Source organism: Pyrus communis, chromosome 16, assembly GCF_963583255.1.
Source record: "Pyrus communis chromosome 16, drPyrComm1.1, whole genome shotgun sequence".
NCBI lineage: Eukaryota > Viridiplantae > Streptophyta > Magnoliopsida > Rosales > Rosaceae > Pyrus > Pyrus communis.
This window is the reverse complement of record NC_084818.1, coordinates 245,384-258,859: the sequence shown is the minus strand read 5'-3', so window position 1 is coordinate 258,859 and position 13,476 is coordinate 245,384. Positions and strand designations below refer to the sequence as shown.

The 13,476-nt window shown below is 39.7% G+C and overlaps 3 protein-coding genes across 5 annotated transcripts; 2 read left to right on the top strand and 1 right to left on the bottom strand.

Moving 5' to 3' along the window:
• Positions 1 to 369: 369 nt before the first annotated feature.
• Positions 370 to 4,434, top strand: LOC137720710 (transcription factor-like protein DPB). 3 transcript variants are annotated; one of them, XM_068459817.1, is made up of 9 exons: positions 370 to 858; positions 1,329 to 1,405; positions 1,590 to 1,633; positions 2,224 to 2,286; positions 2,382 to 2,531; positions 2,644 to 2,712; positions 2,896 to 2,994; positions 3,517 to 3,587; positions 3,838 to 4,434. In XM_068459817.1, the coding sequence occupies exons 1-9, from the start codon at positions 641 to 643 to the stop codon at positions 4,082 to 4,084; spliced, it is 1,038 nt and encodes a 345-aa protein (XP_068315918.1). In that variant the 5' UTR covers positions 370 to 640; the 3' UTR covers positions 4,085 to 4,434. The 3 variants fall into 3 exon arrangements, with proteins under 3 accessions (XP_068315918.1, XP_068315917.1, XP_068315916.1); XM_068459816.1 differs by having other exon boundaries at positions 1,326 to 1,405; positions 2,385 to 2,531; XM_068459815.1 differs by having other exon boundaries at positions 1,326 to 1,405.
• Positions 4,435 to 5,106: 672 nt separating this feature from the next.
• Positions 5,107 to 10,142, top strand: LOC137721228 (pentatricopeptide repeat-containing protein At5g27270). Its single transcript, XM_068460328.1, has 8 exons — positions 5,107 to 5,783; positions 6,044 to 7,436; positions 7,551 to 7,862; positions 8,134 to 8,238; positions 8,323 to 8,410; positions 8,498 to 8,619; positions 8,990 to 9,054; positions 9,293 to 10,142. Exons 1-8 carry the CDS (start codon positions 5,199 to 5,201, stop codon positions 9,848 to 9,850), a joined length of 3,228 nt encoding a protein of 1,075 aa, XP_068316429.1. The 5' UTR covers positions 5,107 to 5,198; the 3' UTR covers positions 9,851 to 10,142.
• A 380-nt stretch (positions 10,143 to 10,522) lies between these two features.
• LOC137721229 (pentatricopeptide repeat-containing protein At1g77170, mitochondrial) lies at positions 10,523 to 12,234 on the bottom strand. The gene has a single exon (XM_068460329.1). It carries the CDS (start codon positions 12,058 to 12,060, stop codon positions 10,624 to 10,626), a length of 1,437 nt encoding a protein of 478 aa, XP_068316430.1. The 5' UTR covers positions 12,061 to 12,234; the 3' UTR covers positions 10,523 to 10,623.
• Positions 12,235 to 13,476: the final 1,242 nt, after the last annotated feature.

Here is a 13,476-nt window from a genome sequence, read left to right as displayed (position 1 = left end):
AATAAAAATATTTAAAATGATTTCTGACCGTACGATGTACGATGAATGAATATGATTTACAGATCCCCGAGATTCTCACAAAGAGGATCCGGATTCAAAGTCCAGAATGAATATATTGGGATTTTTAGAGAGCCTAAATTATTTTAAAATCTTGATTGAATACTCATCAACTTTTATAAACTCATTTAAATCATAGATACTCCTAACTGAATATACCCTAAAAAATAACAAAACTGCTATATTTACTATCATTAATCAAAGTGAGATCTATATATGTTGGTAAATCCTAACTTTACTAAAGAGATAATACAAATAAATAATAAATGTAACAGCACTTAAAAAAACCATATTTACTAAAAAACTTTAGTCGTGGCATTTGGTTTGGCGAGCTTTATTAGGGCTCTCTCTAGGACTGGCACGACTGATTGATTTCACCTTCTTCTTCTTCGTTATTTGAATCTTGAAGGAGGTTTGAAGAATCAAGATTCACGCAGACACCTATAAACTGCAAAGATCAGCTCGCCTAATTGATTTGAATTCAATTGGTTTCGTCCCGTAAATACAGATTAATACGGATTATTAATTAATTAATTCTCCGATTAATACCAGATTCCAGTGGTGTGGTGTGGTTGGAATTAGGATGGGGACAAGGTCCCAGCAGCAACCAGGACGAGAGAGAGTAGGGCAGGAAGACGACGACATGGCCGGGGGTCAGTCCGTGTCGATGAGCGGCAGCGTGGGCTCGCCCTCCAGCCGCAGTGAGCAGACCATGGCCACGCCCGCCGGCGACAACAGTTTTCTTCGATTGAACCATCCCGACGTTCACGGCGATGACGCTGGCTCCCAAGGCGCCGTTGGGTCAGTCACTTCCCTCCCTCCCTTCTCTTTCTGCTTCAGGTCTTATTAGGGCACAGAAACGAATTATTTTATTTATTTCTGTGTAATTATAAATATATTCATATGCTGCTCATTTTCTTGTTTGTCTAATTTTATTGGCTTGTATATAGTTTATTTGTTTACTACTTCGTTTTGTTTATCATTTGAGTCCTCTGAATCTCTGATTATATGCATGTCCACCGCATACATTCGTAGAATATGCAGCCACATTGTTTAGTTTCGGAATCCTGATTTCGGCTCTCTCATCATCGATTAGATTGAGATAACTAGCGCTCTACTTTAGGCTAAATATATGGGAATGAAGAGCCGAAATCAGGACGCTGAGTTGTGGACATGTTTGTAAAACATTTGTTTGACAATTGACATTGATTCATTTACGGCACTTGTTAAATTTTTTAGTTGCCCTAAATGATTATTGCTTTGAACAGTAGCAAGAAGAAGAAGCGAGGGCAACGGGCCGTGGCAGGTGATAAGAATGGAAGAGGACTACGCCAATTCAGCATGAAAGGTGCTTCATTGATCGCTATCTTGTCTTATCTTATTTTCTCTTTACATCCTGTTTTGCCTTCCAAAAAGGTGGTTGAATTTAGCTGGCTATGAATTGCATTTAAGGGATGGACGTTGTTGTTATTTTCATCCATGCTTATACTTCTTCTCCCCTGATTTTCTGATTCTGTGTTGCTTGTGTCCAGTGTGTGAGAAAGTGGAGAGCAAGGGAAGAACCACTTATAATGAGGTTAGATGGTTTCAGTTTGACTGTTTGTGCATTTTGTTCTTTTTCCTTTTTGCCCTATTAGTGCTCACTCCTGGTCCTGTCCTATATATCGAATGGATTAAGTATTATATCAGGGAGCATTTCTTTCCCTGCAGTACTTGTTTGCGTGTTTAAACTGGTAGGGTTCATGCATATCTTGATCTAATAGGTTATTCTAGCATCCATCAAATCAAGGATTGATAATTAAAAAATTTGGATTTTTTTCATCAAACAACCATTTGACATGTGTGGCTGCCTGTTTGGTGCTCAAGAAAGTTAATTCGCAGGCTAGTGACTCTAGTGTTTCTCCTCTAACGTTTCTCCTCTAACTACTGAGGTGTTCCTTACTCCTTAGTCCTTAGTCATAGTGAGTGAATGACCTTGTTGTTACAGAGGGTGGTATAATCTCAGAGGTCAATTAAATATCAACATCATCTGAAGCCATTAGGCAATGTTGTTATCATTAATAGAGGGGTGCAATGTGATTTAAAATTGACATAACAGATAATAGAGTTTTCTCAAGATCCGCATGTAAATAAGTTCTGCTCCTAAGAGTTTGAAGTGCATTCCAGGTTGCAGATGAACTTGTAGCGGAGTTTGCCGACCCTAGTAATGCTGTTACATCCCCTGATCAGGTTTGATAACTAAGCTGATACATCTGCAGTTGTCTGGGAAGAAAAGGGGAATGAATTTGCTGACTTTTTCCTTTCTTGGGTTCAAATTTATTTAGCAGCAACAAGATGATGAGAAGAACATCAGGCGAAGGGTATATGATGCCCTGAATGTTCTTATGGCAATGGATATTATATCTAAAGATAAAAAAGAAATACAATGGAAGGGTTTACCTCGTACAAGCCTGAATGATATTGAAGAACTGAAGGTCTGATTGCAGTCTATATTTGGTCTCTTGTATATTAAGTGGTTTATTGTCTTTTGACCGTTGTAGACCAAGTTTGAGATTATAAAACTACTTATACCTGTATTAAATGTAGACCGAGCGCATGGGATTGAGGAATAGGATCGAAAAGAAAGCTGCATATCTGCAAGAGCTGGAGGAACAAGTAATGAATAGCTATTGTCTATTATTTCATGCTTCATGACTTTGGCTCAGTTGAGGTTTTTGTATGTGCTTGATTTGACGACTATAATTACTAATGTTCTGTGAAAACATGTCTGAATGATAGGATGCGCTGAACCATGTAGATCAGTGTCTGCACACACTTACTTCTTATCTCTTTTATCAGTACGTAGGTCTTCAAAATCTGATACAACGGAATGAGGAATTATACCACACTGGAGATGCGCCCAGTGGAGGCGTGGCTTTACCTTTCATTCTTGTGCAGGCAAGTTTTCTTCTCAAGGTTTCCCTTGTTTCATGACTACATATTTTGAGCGATAGTTTAGAAAGTAGTGCTTTTTTGAGGTATGGTGCACGAAAACAAAATGGTTTGTATTTGATGGGTTGGTATGATTTGGTTGGTTGGTTTGGGATATGTGACACGTAACCTTCTGCTTGATACAAGATATACCATATTTTATACCAACTATAACTCTTCAATCCCGTTCTAAATAAGAACAAGCACATGATTAGCTTTACTTGACTAATTTGCTGTCAGAATCCTTTTTTGCAAGTTTGTTGTTATCTGATTCTTGATTACTTCTGTTGTCACACTAATAATTTGGTCACTGATTGTACCCTTCTTTTCCTAGATGCTTTAGCAGGTGTATTAGTATTTTTCTTTTAACTTTTACCTGGAGAGATCAGAAGTGCCTTATATTATCGTTTGGCGTTTGAGTTTTACCTATAGTCTGAGTTGCTTTATCATGCCTTGTACTTATTATTTATCTATTTCTTTTATCCCTAGACTCGCCCTCATGCAACTGTTGAGGTGGAAATATCAGAAGATATGCAGCTGGTGCATTTTGACTTCAATAGGTAACTTTCATTCTTATATTGTTGCAAACAGAGCGACGTGATAGTTGGTAGTAACATGTATACATGATTGTCCGCTGAGGACACAAGTAGAGATAGTTGACGCAAGTAGTATGGCACTTGAGCCCGAAGCGCTGTTAATGGGTCAACTCTGTCTCTGTGTAATAGCTCAAGAAAAAGTTTTTTCAATCGTTAAAGTTTTGCAGTCATCATTTTTTTAATGTTTTGATTGTATATCGTCTTGTTTTTGCAGCACCCCATTTGAGCTCCATGATGATAATTATGTTTTGAAGGCAATGAATTTTTGTAATAGGCAGCAGAGTGATGATGCGACACAAAATTTGACGGTAGATGGAGGCGAAGGTTGTAGCATGTCAGGCATGTATCAGCCACAGATCCCTCTTGCTTCAATGAACACACCAGTTAGAGCACCGCCCATGTCACCGCCCCGTCCCGGAATACTGAAATCACGTGTCAAGCATGAGCACCATGGACAATAGTGTAAGCATATGTGTATATTGTGGAGAGTAGTTTGCCGGAAGTGAATAGGTCATCCCGCACCCTCATGATTGTCGTCGGTAGATATTGCCATAAGTTGGATGTAGTTTAGGTTACAAAGAAGCAGATGAGTCTTGGTTGGTTTGATATACTCGGGAGGATGTTGGCCGTGGCAAATGATTTGCATGTCCAATATGTGCTATTGTAATTGTTATCCCATTCTTTTGCTAGTTTTACTGTTTTTAGGCCTCCGTTCCGTCGTAGTAGAATTCAAAGTGGACTGTTTACGTAGTCTGAAGAGAATTGTTCACCTACAAGAATAGAATGATAGGATTAATTCGACAGTTTCTTCTGTACGGCGTCTTACATTTTCGCAAGTTATTGTTCATCGTCTGTCTTTCAGCGTTCGAATGCTTGGTTTCATTCATGATATGGTGGTGTCCAGATAATATGTGCGACATGAACGTTCTGTGTCACACGCCTCTACTTACATGGGATGGGATGTGCGAAGTCATGAATCGTGAACCTCAAGGGCATCAGATAATGAATCAGGAAAATTCGAAATATCGTGAGAGAGAGAGAGAGAGAGAATGAATTGGGAAAATTAACGCACGCACATTTGAAATCAGAAATAAATATAATTTCATTTCACTTCCGAGTAAGTTACTAGGTTGAATTTCAATCCAACTTTGATTAATTGTAGTTTTGAGCCAATTCTATTATAGTTTTAACAATTAAGTGCATGACAGTCGGACTTTTAATTCAAAAACCAAAACTCTAACAGCAACTAGTGTATTTCTCTTCACTCGTAAGTGAGAAATCTTATGTTAGAATCTCGTGAATGTTGAATTCAATACTAAATTAGATTACCTATTATGTGTCATAACCGAACTTCCTCCTTCATCTAGTATAAAATATATCGTTGTACTTAAAAAAAAAAAAAAAAAAAAAAATCTTCAAGATTGGTCTTAATTTAGGACGAATGGTCCAATTTCATTTTTTTAATGAATTAACTGATATTACCATTGTTATCCTCTCTACTCGACCCTCTAGTGTCTGTAGAGTAGAGTCGCGGCGGTGGTTTTTGTGGTGGCGTCTTTTCCCGTGGAAAAGGAAATGGAGTCGCTGACAACGTACTCCTCTTCCTTGTTGTGCACCTGTCCACTGCTGTCCTCCCATTGTTCCCAATCCAACACCACCGCCTTCAAAATTCCCTCGACCTCCACGAAACCTAAAACCACCTTCACCAACATCGTAGTACAGTCCTCGGTGAGCCCGGACCCCTGGTCTCTCAGCGACGGCAACAACCCCGACCGCCCCAAACCCAGGTCCAAGAACCCCAAAAAGCCCCTCTCCGACGACAACGCCCGCCGCATCATCAAGGCCAAGGCCAACTACCTCAGCGCCCTCCGCCGGAACCAGGGACCACAGGCCCAAACCCCCAAGTGGATTAAGCGGACCCCCGAGCAGATGGTCAGCTACTTGCACGACGACAGGAACGGCCACCTCTACGGCCGCCATGTCGTCGCCGCCATTAAGCACGTCAGAGCGCTGTCCGAGAAGTCCGAGGGGAAGTACGACATGCGCGCCGTCATGGCCTCCTTCGTCGGGAAGCTCAGCTTCAGAGAAATGTGTGTGGTGCTCAAGGAGCAGAAGAGCTGGAGGCAAGTCAGGGACTTGTTCTCTTGGATGAAATTGCAGGTAATTTCCTGCCTTTTTCTCAGCCATTTCCATTTCATTTAATTCAGCTGCCACTATGTTTTTCGTTTTTTCAATTTTTCAATTTCATTTGTTTTTTTAACTCCGAAAAGGAAAAGAAAATACTGTGCTTTTCTTGGTAAATACTCTTAAGACTCTGAAATTTCGTCGTGTTTTTCATGTGGGTTTTTGTTTTGTGGTGGGATTAGTAGTACATTTCTGTGTGTGTATGTGTAATGATACACAACCTTGTGCTTCAACAGTTAAGCTACCGCCCAAGTGTTATTGTCTACACATTAGTATTGCGGGCATATGGCCAAGTCGGGAAGATCAAGCTGGCTGAGCAAACCTTCTTGGAGATGCTCGAATCTGGGTGTGAACCGGATGAAGTTGCTTGCGGTACCATGCTCTGTACATACGCCAGATGGGGGCGTCACAAGGCTATGCTGGCGTTTTATTCAGCCGTGCAAGAAAGGGGGATTCTACTTTCTGTTGCTGTTTATAATTTTATGTTGTCCTCCTTGCAGAAGAAATCACTCCACGGAATGGTCATAGAAATGTGGAGGCAGATGGTGGACATTGAAGTGGTACCTAATAAATTTACTTATACGGTAGTAATTGGCTCCCTCGTCAAAGAAGGCCTCCACGAGGAGGCTCTTAAGAATTTCATTGAGTTGAAGAATGCTGGAATCGTTCCTGAGGAGGCAACTTATAGTTTGCTCATCAGTTTAAGCACCAAACATGGCAAATTCGATGAAGCTCTTAGACTATATGAAGACATGAGGTCTCTAGGAATAGTTCCGAGCAACTACACTTGTGCTTCACTTCTGACGTTGTATTACAAGAAGGAGGATTACTCCAAAGCCCTTTCTCTCTTTTCAGAAATGGAAAGGAAGAAAATTGCGGCGGATGAAGTGATCTATGGTTTGCTCATTAGAATATATGGAAAACTTGGTCTTTACGAGGATGCTCAGAAAGCTTTTGAAGAGATGGAGCAGCTGGGTTTACTTGGTGACCAGAAAACATATTTGGCAATGACACAAGTCCATCTCAATTCAGGGAATTGCGACAAAGCTTTAGAAGTTATGGAACTAATGAAGTCTAGAAAAAACATTTGGCTCTCAAGATTTGCTTATATTGTCTTACTGCAGTGTTATGTTATGAAGGAGGATCTGAGTTCTGCTGAAGTAACATTTCAGGCTCTATCCAAGACTGGACTCCCTGATGCAGGATCTTGTAATGATATGCTCAATTTGTATATAAAACTGGACTTATTGGAAAAGGCTAAGGATTTTATTACTCAGATAAGAAGAGACCGAGTAGATTTTGACGAGGAGCTTTGCAGGACAGTTGTGAGAGTATATTGCAAGGAGGGAATGCTTAGAGATGCTGAACGGTTTGTAGAAGAACTGGGTACAAGCGGATTATGCCAGGATAGTAGATTCGTCCAAACAATTTCTAGTATTATGTGTGAACACAAGGAAGGCAAATTTGTGACTTTTGACCAGCCTGACACTGTGGCCCTGGGGCTGGTGCTCGGTCTCTATCTGACAGATGGCGATATCAGTAAGACAGAAAAAGTTCTAGCATCATTGCCTGTGACTTCTGTTGGCTTATCAATAGCTAGTCAGCTCATTAAGAACATTATTAGAGAAGGCAAGCAACTTCAATCTTACCAATTTTTTCAGTAAAACATTACACTTATGATGCAAGTCACCTCTGAGTAAGTTTTTATGCCTCTAAAGAAGTTTGACATCAATTTCCATGCAGGTGATGCATTTAAAGCAGAAACTCATATCGATCAATTGGCCAAGCTTGGCTGCAGGGTGGATGATGCCACAGTTGCTTCTTTGATTAGTTTATATGGAAAGAAACGCAAGCTGACAAAGGCCCTGGAAATATTTACAGCATTTGCAGATTCTCCTTCAGCAAAAAAATTACTATGTAACTCAATGCTTGATGCATATGCCAAGTGTGGTAAACCACAGGAGGTATACGCACTTTACAGACAACTTACAGAGGAAGGACATGATCTGGATGCTGTTGCCATCAGCATAGTTGTCAATGCTTTGACTAACAGTGGTACGAATTTGGAAGGCTTTGTTAGCCTAGCAAAAGATTATAGATTATCAGATGATAGAGCAACCGAGTTTATACATCATTTATCATTTCGACCATCTTATAAGAAATAGCATAAATAGGCTTTTCAGCTTCCCTAATATCATTGTGTTATTCAGAATCGAATATGACACCACATCGTAGCTGCATAAAACCATCATGCCCATCATTGCTGTTAATTTACTACATAACTTTTCCTTGCACCAATTTTAATCATAATAAAACTCATCTCCAGGGAAACATAGAGAAGCAGAGAATGTCATCCGGGAAAGCCTTGAGCACCACTTGGAGCTTGATACTGTGGCATACAATACTTTTATTAAGGCTATGCTGGAAGCAGGTTGATATGGGCTGCTTCAGTTATTCAGTAAAAATGCTTGAGTAGAAGAAAGCTTGCATTAACTTGGTAATTTTCATGATGCAGGTAGGTTGCATTTTGCATCCAGTATCTATGAGCGCATGCTTTCTGAGGGGGTTGCTCCATCACTTCGGACATATAGCACCATGATCAGGTAATAGCTTTGTATACTTTTTTCTGTTGTGCGATTAGTAAAAATGATATATCGAAAGCTGCTCATATTGGCGAACTATGGGTGCAGTGTTTACGGTCGAGGTCGAAAGCTGGAAAAGGCTGTAGAGATGCTCACTACGGCTCGCAACTCGGGTTTGTCTTTGGATGAGAAGGCATATATGAATCTGGTTAGCTACTATGGGAAAGCTGGTATTATTCTAAATCCCCCTCCATGTAAACAATTCTAGATATTGTCACAAAAATTTGAATGGTGTTCCACAGTATTTCTATTGGCTTAGTTCATGGTAACAAAGACCTTCCATGAATTTATGAAGCATTTCACTTATAAGTGGGCACTCTTGACAGTTTATATAATTCATTGGTGCTAAGTAAGATGGAATATTATATAATCCTAAATGCCGTTTTCACCAGTCAATGGAATTAACCTTTTATAACTATACATAGCAGGTAAGTTCCCATTCCTTTTTCTAGTGAATATCTCGTAGACTCTTCAGCTATCAAATTTCTTTGTTGTCTGTAAATTGTAATTCTTCATAGCTTCAATGTGTTTGTTTTGTAGGAAAAAGGCATGAAGCATCCATGCTATTCAGCAAAATGCGGGAAGAAGGGATACAACCTGGGATGGTATGCAGAATTGAGATTATTTAAAACTTAAAAAGGGATAAATAAAGATTTATTTTGACTAATTAGTAATTACTCATTAATAAATCAAGAGGGTACATCTTGGTGCAACAGGATGGCTTATCCCAAGCAACCTGGTGGTTGAAAAATATTACATTTCTTATGAATTGACGTTCACGATTATTTGGAAGTGTAAAGCTGCTATCTGAGTGTAATGTCTTGTCTTTTACGTGAAAATCAGGTCAGTTATAATATAATGATCAATGTATATGCTGCTGGGGGCCTTTATCAAGAAGCAGAGGAATTATTCAAAGCCATGCAGCAAGATGGTTGCTTACCCGACTCCTTTACCTACCTGTCCCTAATTCGAGCTTACACAGAGAGTCTGAAATACTCAGAAGCAGAGGAAACCATTAACTCTATGCATGAAAACGGTGTCCATCCCTCCTGTGCGCATTTTAACCTTTTACTCTCCGCTTTTGCCAAAATGGGTTTGATAGGTGAAGCAGAAAGAATTTATGGAGAACTACATGGAGCTGGTTTGAACCCTGACGTGGCATGTTATCAGACTATGCTGAGAGGTTACATGGACTATGGACATTTAGAAGAAGGGATCAAGCTTTTTGAACAGATCAGTAAGTCTGGAGAGGCAGACAGGTTTATTTTGAGCGCAGCAGTGCATTGTTATAAATCTGTGGGAAAGGAACTTGAAGCTGAAAATGTTTTGCATTCCATGAGTAATTTGGGTATTTCATTTCTAGAGAACCTAGAAGTTGGATCCAAGCTAAAGGCCTCGTAAATATTCCAGAACTGATTTAGTTTTGGGATGCTATGCGGCAGATGATAAATCAGAGGGATAGAACGATCCTAAGTAATTGTATGCTTATTTATGCATAGCTCAGGTGTACCAAGAATCGAATTTGGGAGAAAAGCAAAATACATTTCTTCTAGACCAGTGGCGAACAAACATTAAGAGGTTGCATGGTAGCAGCAACCAGATGTTGGGTTGAGACTCGTTTTCCCAGTCCTTTGCTCGAGTGTGGGAAATAGCTTGTCAGTTGTTTACGACTTGAAATTAGTGACTGAAGAAATCTGTTGACATGAAACGCTTATGCTCAACGGTTAAGAAGTGGACAATAACGCTGGAAGGGCCATAGTCCGTCATATGGAAACTGTTTCAGCTGGCATGAGTCGTGGTCAATGGATACGGAAGTCAAATATTAACTCGGTATCCTTCGTATCTATAAGGAGGTAGCTGTTAGCTTTCTGGAAATAGTCAAGACCAAGAAGAATAGATCACAGCCTTGATATTTCTTCCGCACCAACATTACAGCTTGATTGCGTAGATTGTACAAAAGTTCGTGTTCATTAGAGCATAAAAGTTCATAGAATTGTTGAAGATATTGTAGCAGCTATGTCAATTAGGACATTTGATTTGTACAGAATTTCTTTCTTTGGATGTCAGAATAAAACATGCATAAAAAAATTGCATTTACCACAGAAATAATGTCAACTGTTTTATTAGCTCATTCTTGTTAAATTCCAGGCACATTTGTGATACATGAATGTCGCTCAATCTGCACTTGTTGACATGCTATAACCGGGAACCTTGGCGAGTTTTCTCCGATGCATAATCAATCGTACCCGCTCGACCTCTTTCCATAAACCTCTACTGGCATATATATTAGACAAAACTACGTATGCCCCATCATTCCAAGGCTCTAATTCTTGCAAATGCTCAGCCACCCACTCCCCCATCTTCACATTCCCATGTTTCTCACAGGCACCCATCAGGCACCCCCAGACAACCGAGTTTGCCTTCACTGGCATCTCCTCCTCAACCATCTTTCTCGCTTCCTCAAGCAATCCCACTCTGCCAAGAAGATCCACCATGCATCCGTAATGTTGCAAGTGGGGCTTTATCCCATATGTATTTTTCATCATGTCGAAGTAAAATCTTCCGTCTCGCACATTCCCGCCATGAACACATGCACTGAGTACCCCAACAAAGGTCACATGATTTGGTCTCACTCCTGCCTCTCTCATGCACCGAAAGCATTCAAGCGCTTCATTCACATGCCCGTGCATTGCATAACCCACGATCATAGACGTCCATGATGAAACATTCGGTTGCTCCATCCTTGAAAACACCCTGTAAGCCAAGTCCATTCTCCCGCATTTCCCATACATGTCTATAAGCGAATTCAACATCATCAAGGAGGTATTCAATTTCAATTTATCGACGTTTTTTGCTGCTTGGTAAACGCATTTATGTAACTGAAAAGCCAAGCCTAAGTCACTCAAAATTCCGCAAGAAGAAGTGACACTCACCATGGTCACATCATCAGGCAAGAATCCACACTTCCTGAGCTGGATGAAGGTGTCGATGGCCTCCTTGGCACGGCCGCCTTGGGAAAGGCCTCCGATGATGGCATTCCAAGAACCCAACTTTCTGTCAGGGTTTTGGTCGAACAGGTTGCGTGCATTTTCAAATTCTCCTGCCTTGGAATATAAATTTATAAACCCACTCTCGCAGAACTCGTTGGTGTCGAGGCCGAGCCTGATGGCAAGGGAATGAAGCTGCCTGCCGATATGGACAGCAAATAGCTCACAGAGGGCTTTTAGAACAATGGGGAGGGTGTAGCAATCAGGCAAAACGCCGGCACGAGACATGGCAACGTAGACAAAGAGAGCCTTGGTGGGAGCATCTCGTCGAGCGTAGGATCGTATAATATTGTTCCAGTGAAATGGGGCCGGGTAGAAGCGTAGCATGTGGGTTCTGATAACATGTGCGTAAATTTGATTCAGTTCTCGTAAGGTGGTGCAATTTGACAACTGGGTTGCTGTTACTTTTGCTGGGTCGTCCTGGCTGCTATACAAATTTACAGAGGGCGTTGCAGTGGAGAAGAAGATGAGGAGGAAGGTCTTTTGGTTGAGAAGATGGTTTGAAATGGAAAGGGTGTTGTTCTTGCTGGGTCTTTGAAAAATGCTGCAACTCCTCCTAATCATCTCAAACAACAAAACAACAACGTTGTAATGAGCATGTGCCACTCTTTACTAAGCCATTAAAGGCAAGGGCCTCACCAGCATAATATTTTTTTTTTTTGTTGGGAATTTAATGGCTGGATTGAATCAAAACAAAATCGAAACTGCTATAACTTGTAGGAACGACAATCGAACACACTGTCGTAATCAATTGACATAATGACATGCAAGAATAAAGATCAAAGGCGTTGACCATTCAAAAGAGGGAGTTAGGCTCTCATGTCTATAGTCATTAATATATAAATGAGAGATTGTAGTTAGAAACGGTGTCATTAACCATCACGGTTTCTTGGCGATGCATATTTATACAAAAATCATAAACTTTATTTGCTTTCATCTTCACCTCAACTTGAGGTTTTCAAAACTCATATAAGACTTTTTGTTGATATTCTTGTAGATAGAGCCCCGTTTTGGCAATGTTTAGGGCTCACTTCAATTTTTGTTCATTTATGTTTTCGACTTAAATATTCTTTTTAAAATACATTTGTGGCTCAATAAATGGTAAAATCGTTTTCGCCACTCAGTACTACGGTCTGGTGGTATTCCTCTTCACTTGGAAGTGAGAGGTCTTAGGTTCGAATCTCGTTGATGGCGAATTCGATACCAAATTAGGCTGCCCATTGTGTGGTTAGCCGAACTCCCCCCCTTAGTGTAAAAATGTTGATGTACTAAAAAAAATGGTAAAATCGCTTTTAGTTGCCTCATAATGTTACTCTTAATCTTGACGGAAAATATTAGGCAAATTTTTTTTTAAAAAAAATTCATTTTTCTCAAAAAAAAAAAAACGTAGGCTAAGCATCATTGTTTCTAGGCAATTTTATAAATTTGTACAAAAATCATTGCAAAATTTATTTACTTTCACCTTCACCGCAACGTGAGGTTTTCAAAATTCATGTAAGACTTTTTATTAATATTTTTGTAGATGGGGGTCCCATTTTGGCTATATTTGGATCACACTACAATTTTTGTCTATTTATTTTTAGCTTCGGCATAAATATTCTATTGTATTTTTCCCTTATTTTTTTACTCCTATTTATTTTGTCTATTTTATTTTTAATTTTGCCTCACCGTGAAATTTTGAAAATTAAGGTAAGACTTTCCGTTAAGATTCTTGAGGGTGGAACCCCATTTGACAATGTTTTGGTTCTCACTATTGTATTTTTCACTTATTTTTTTAGTTTTCGGCTTAAATATTCTACTAAATTTACATTTGTTCCTCAATAAATCATAAAACTTCTTACAAATTCTAATAAGTATACATTTGTTGCTCAATAAATCATAAAACCCTTTCCTAACACCTTATAAAGTTCTCCTTAATGCTCCCATAAAATATTTTGCGAAAATAAAAAATTTGCATTTTTCCCAAAAAAACATGGATGT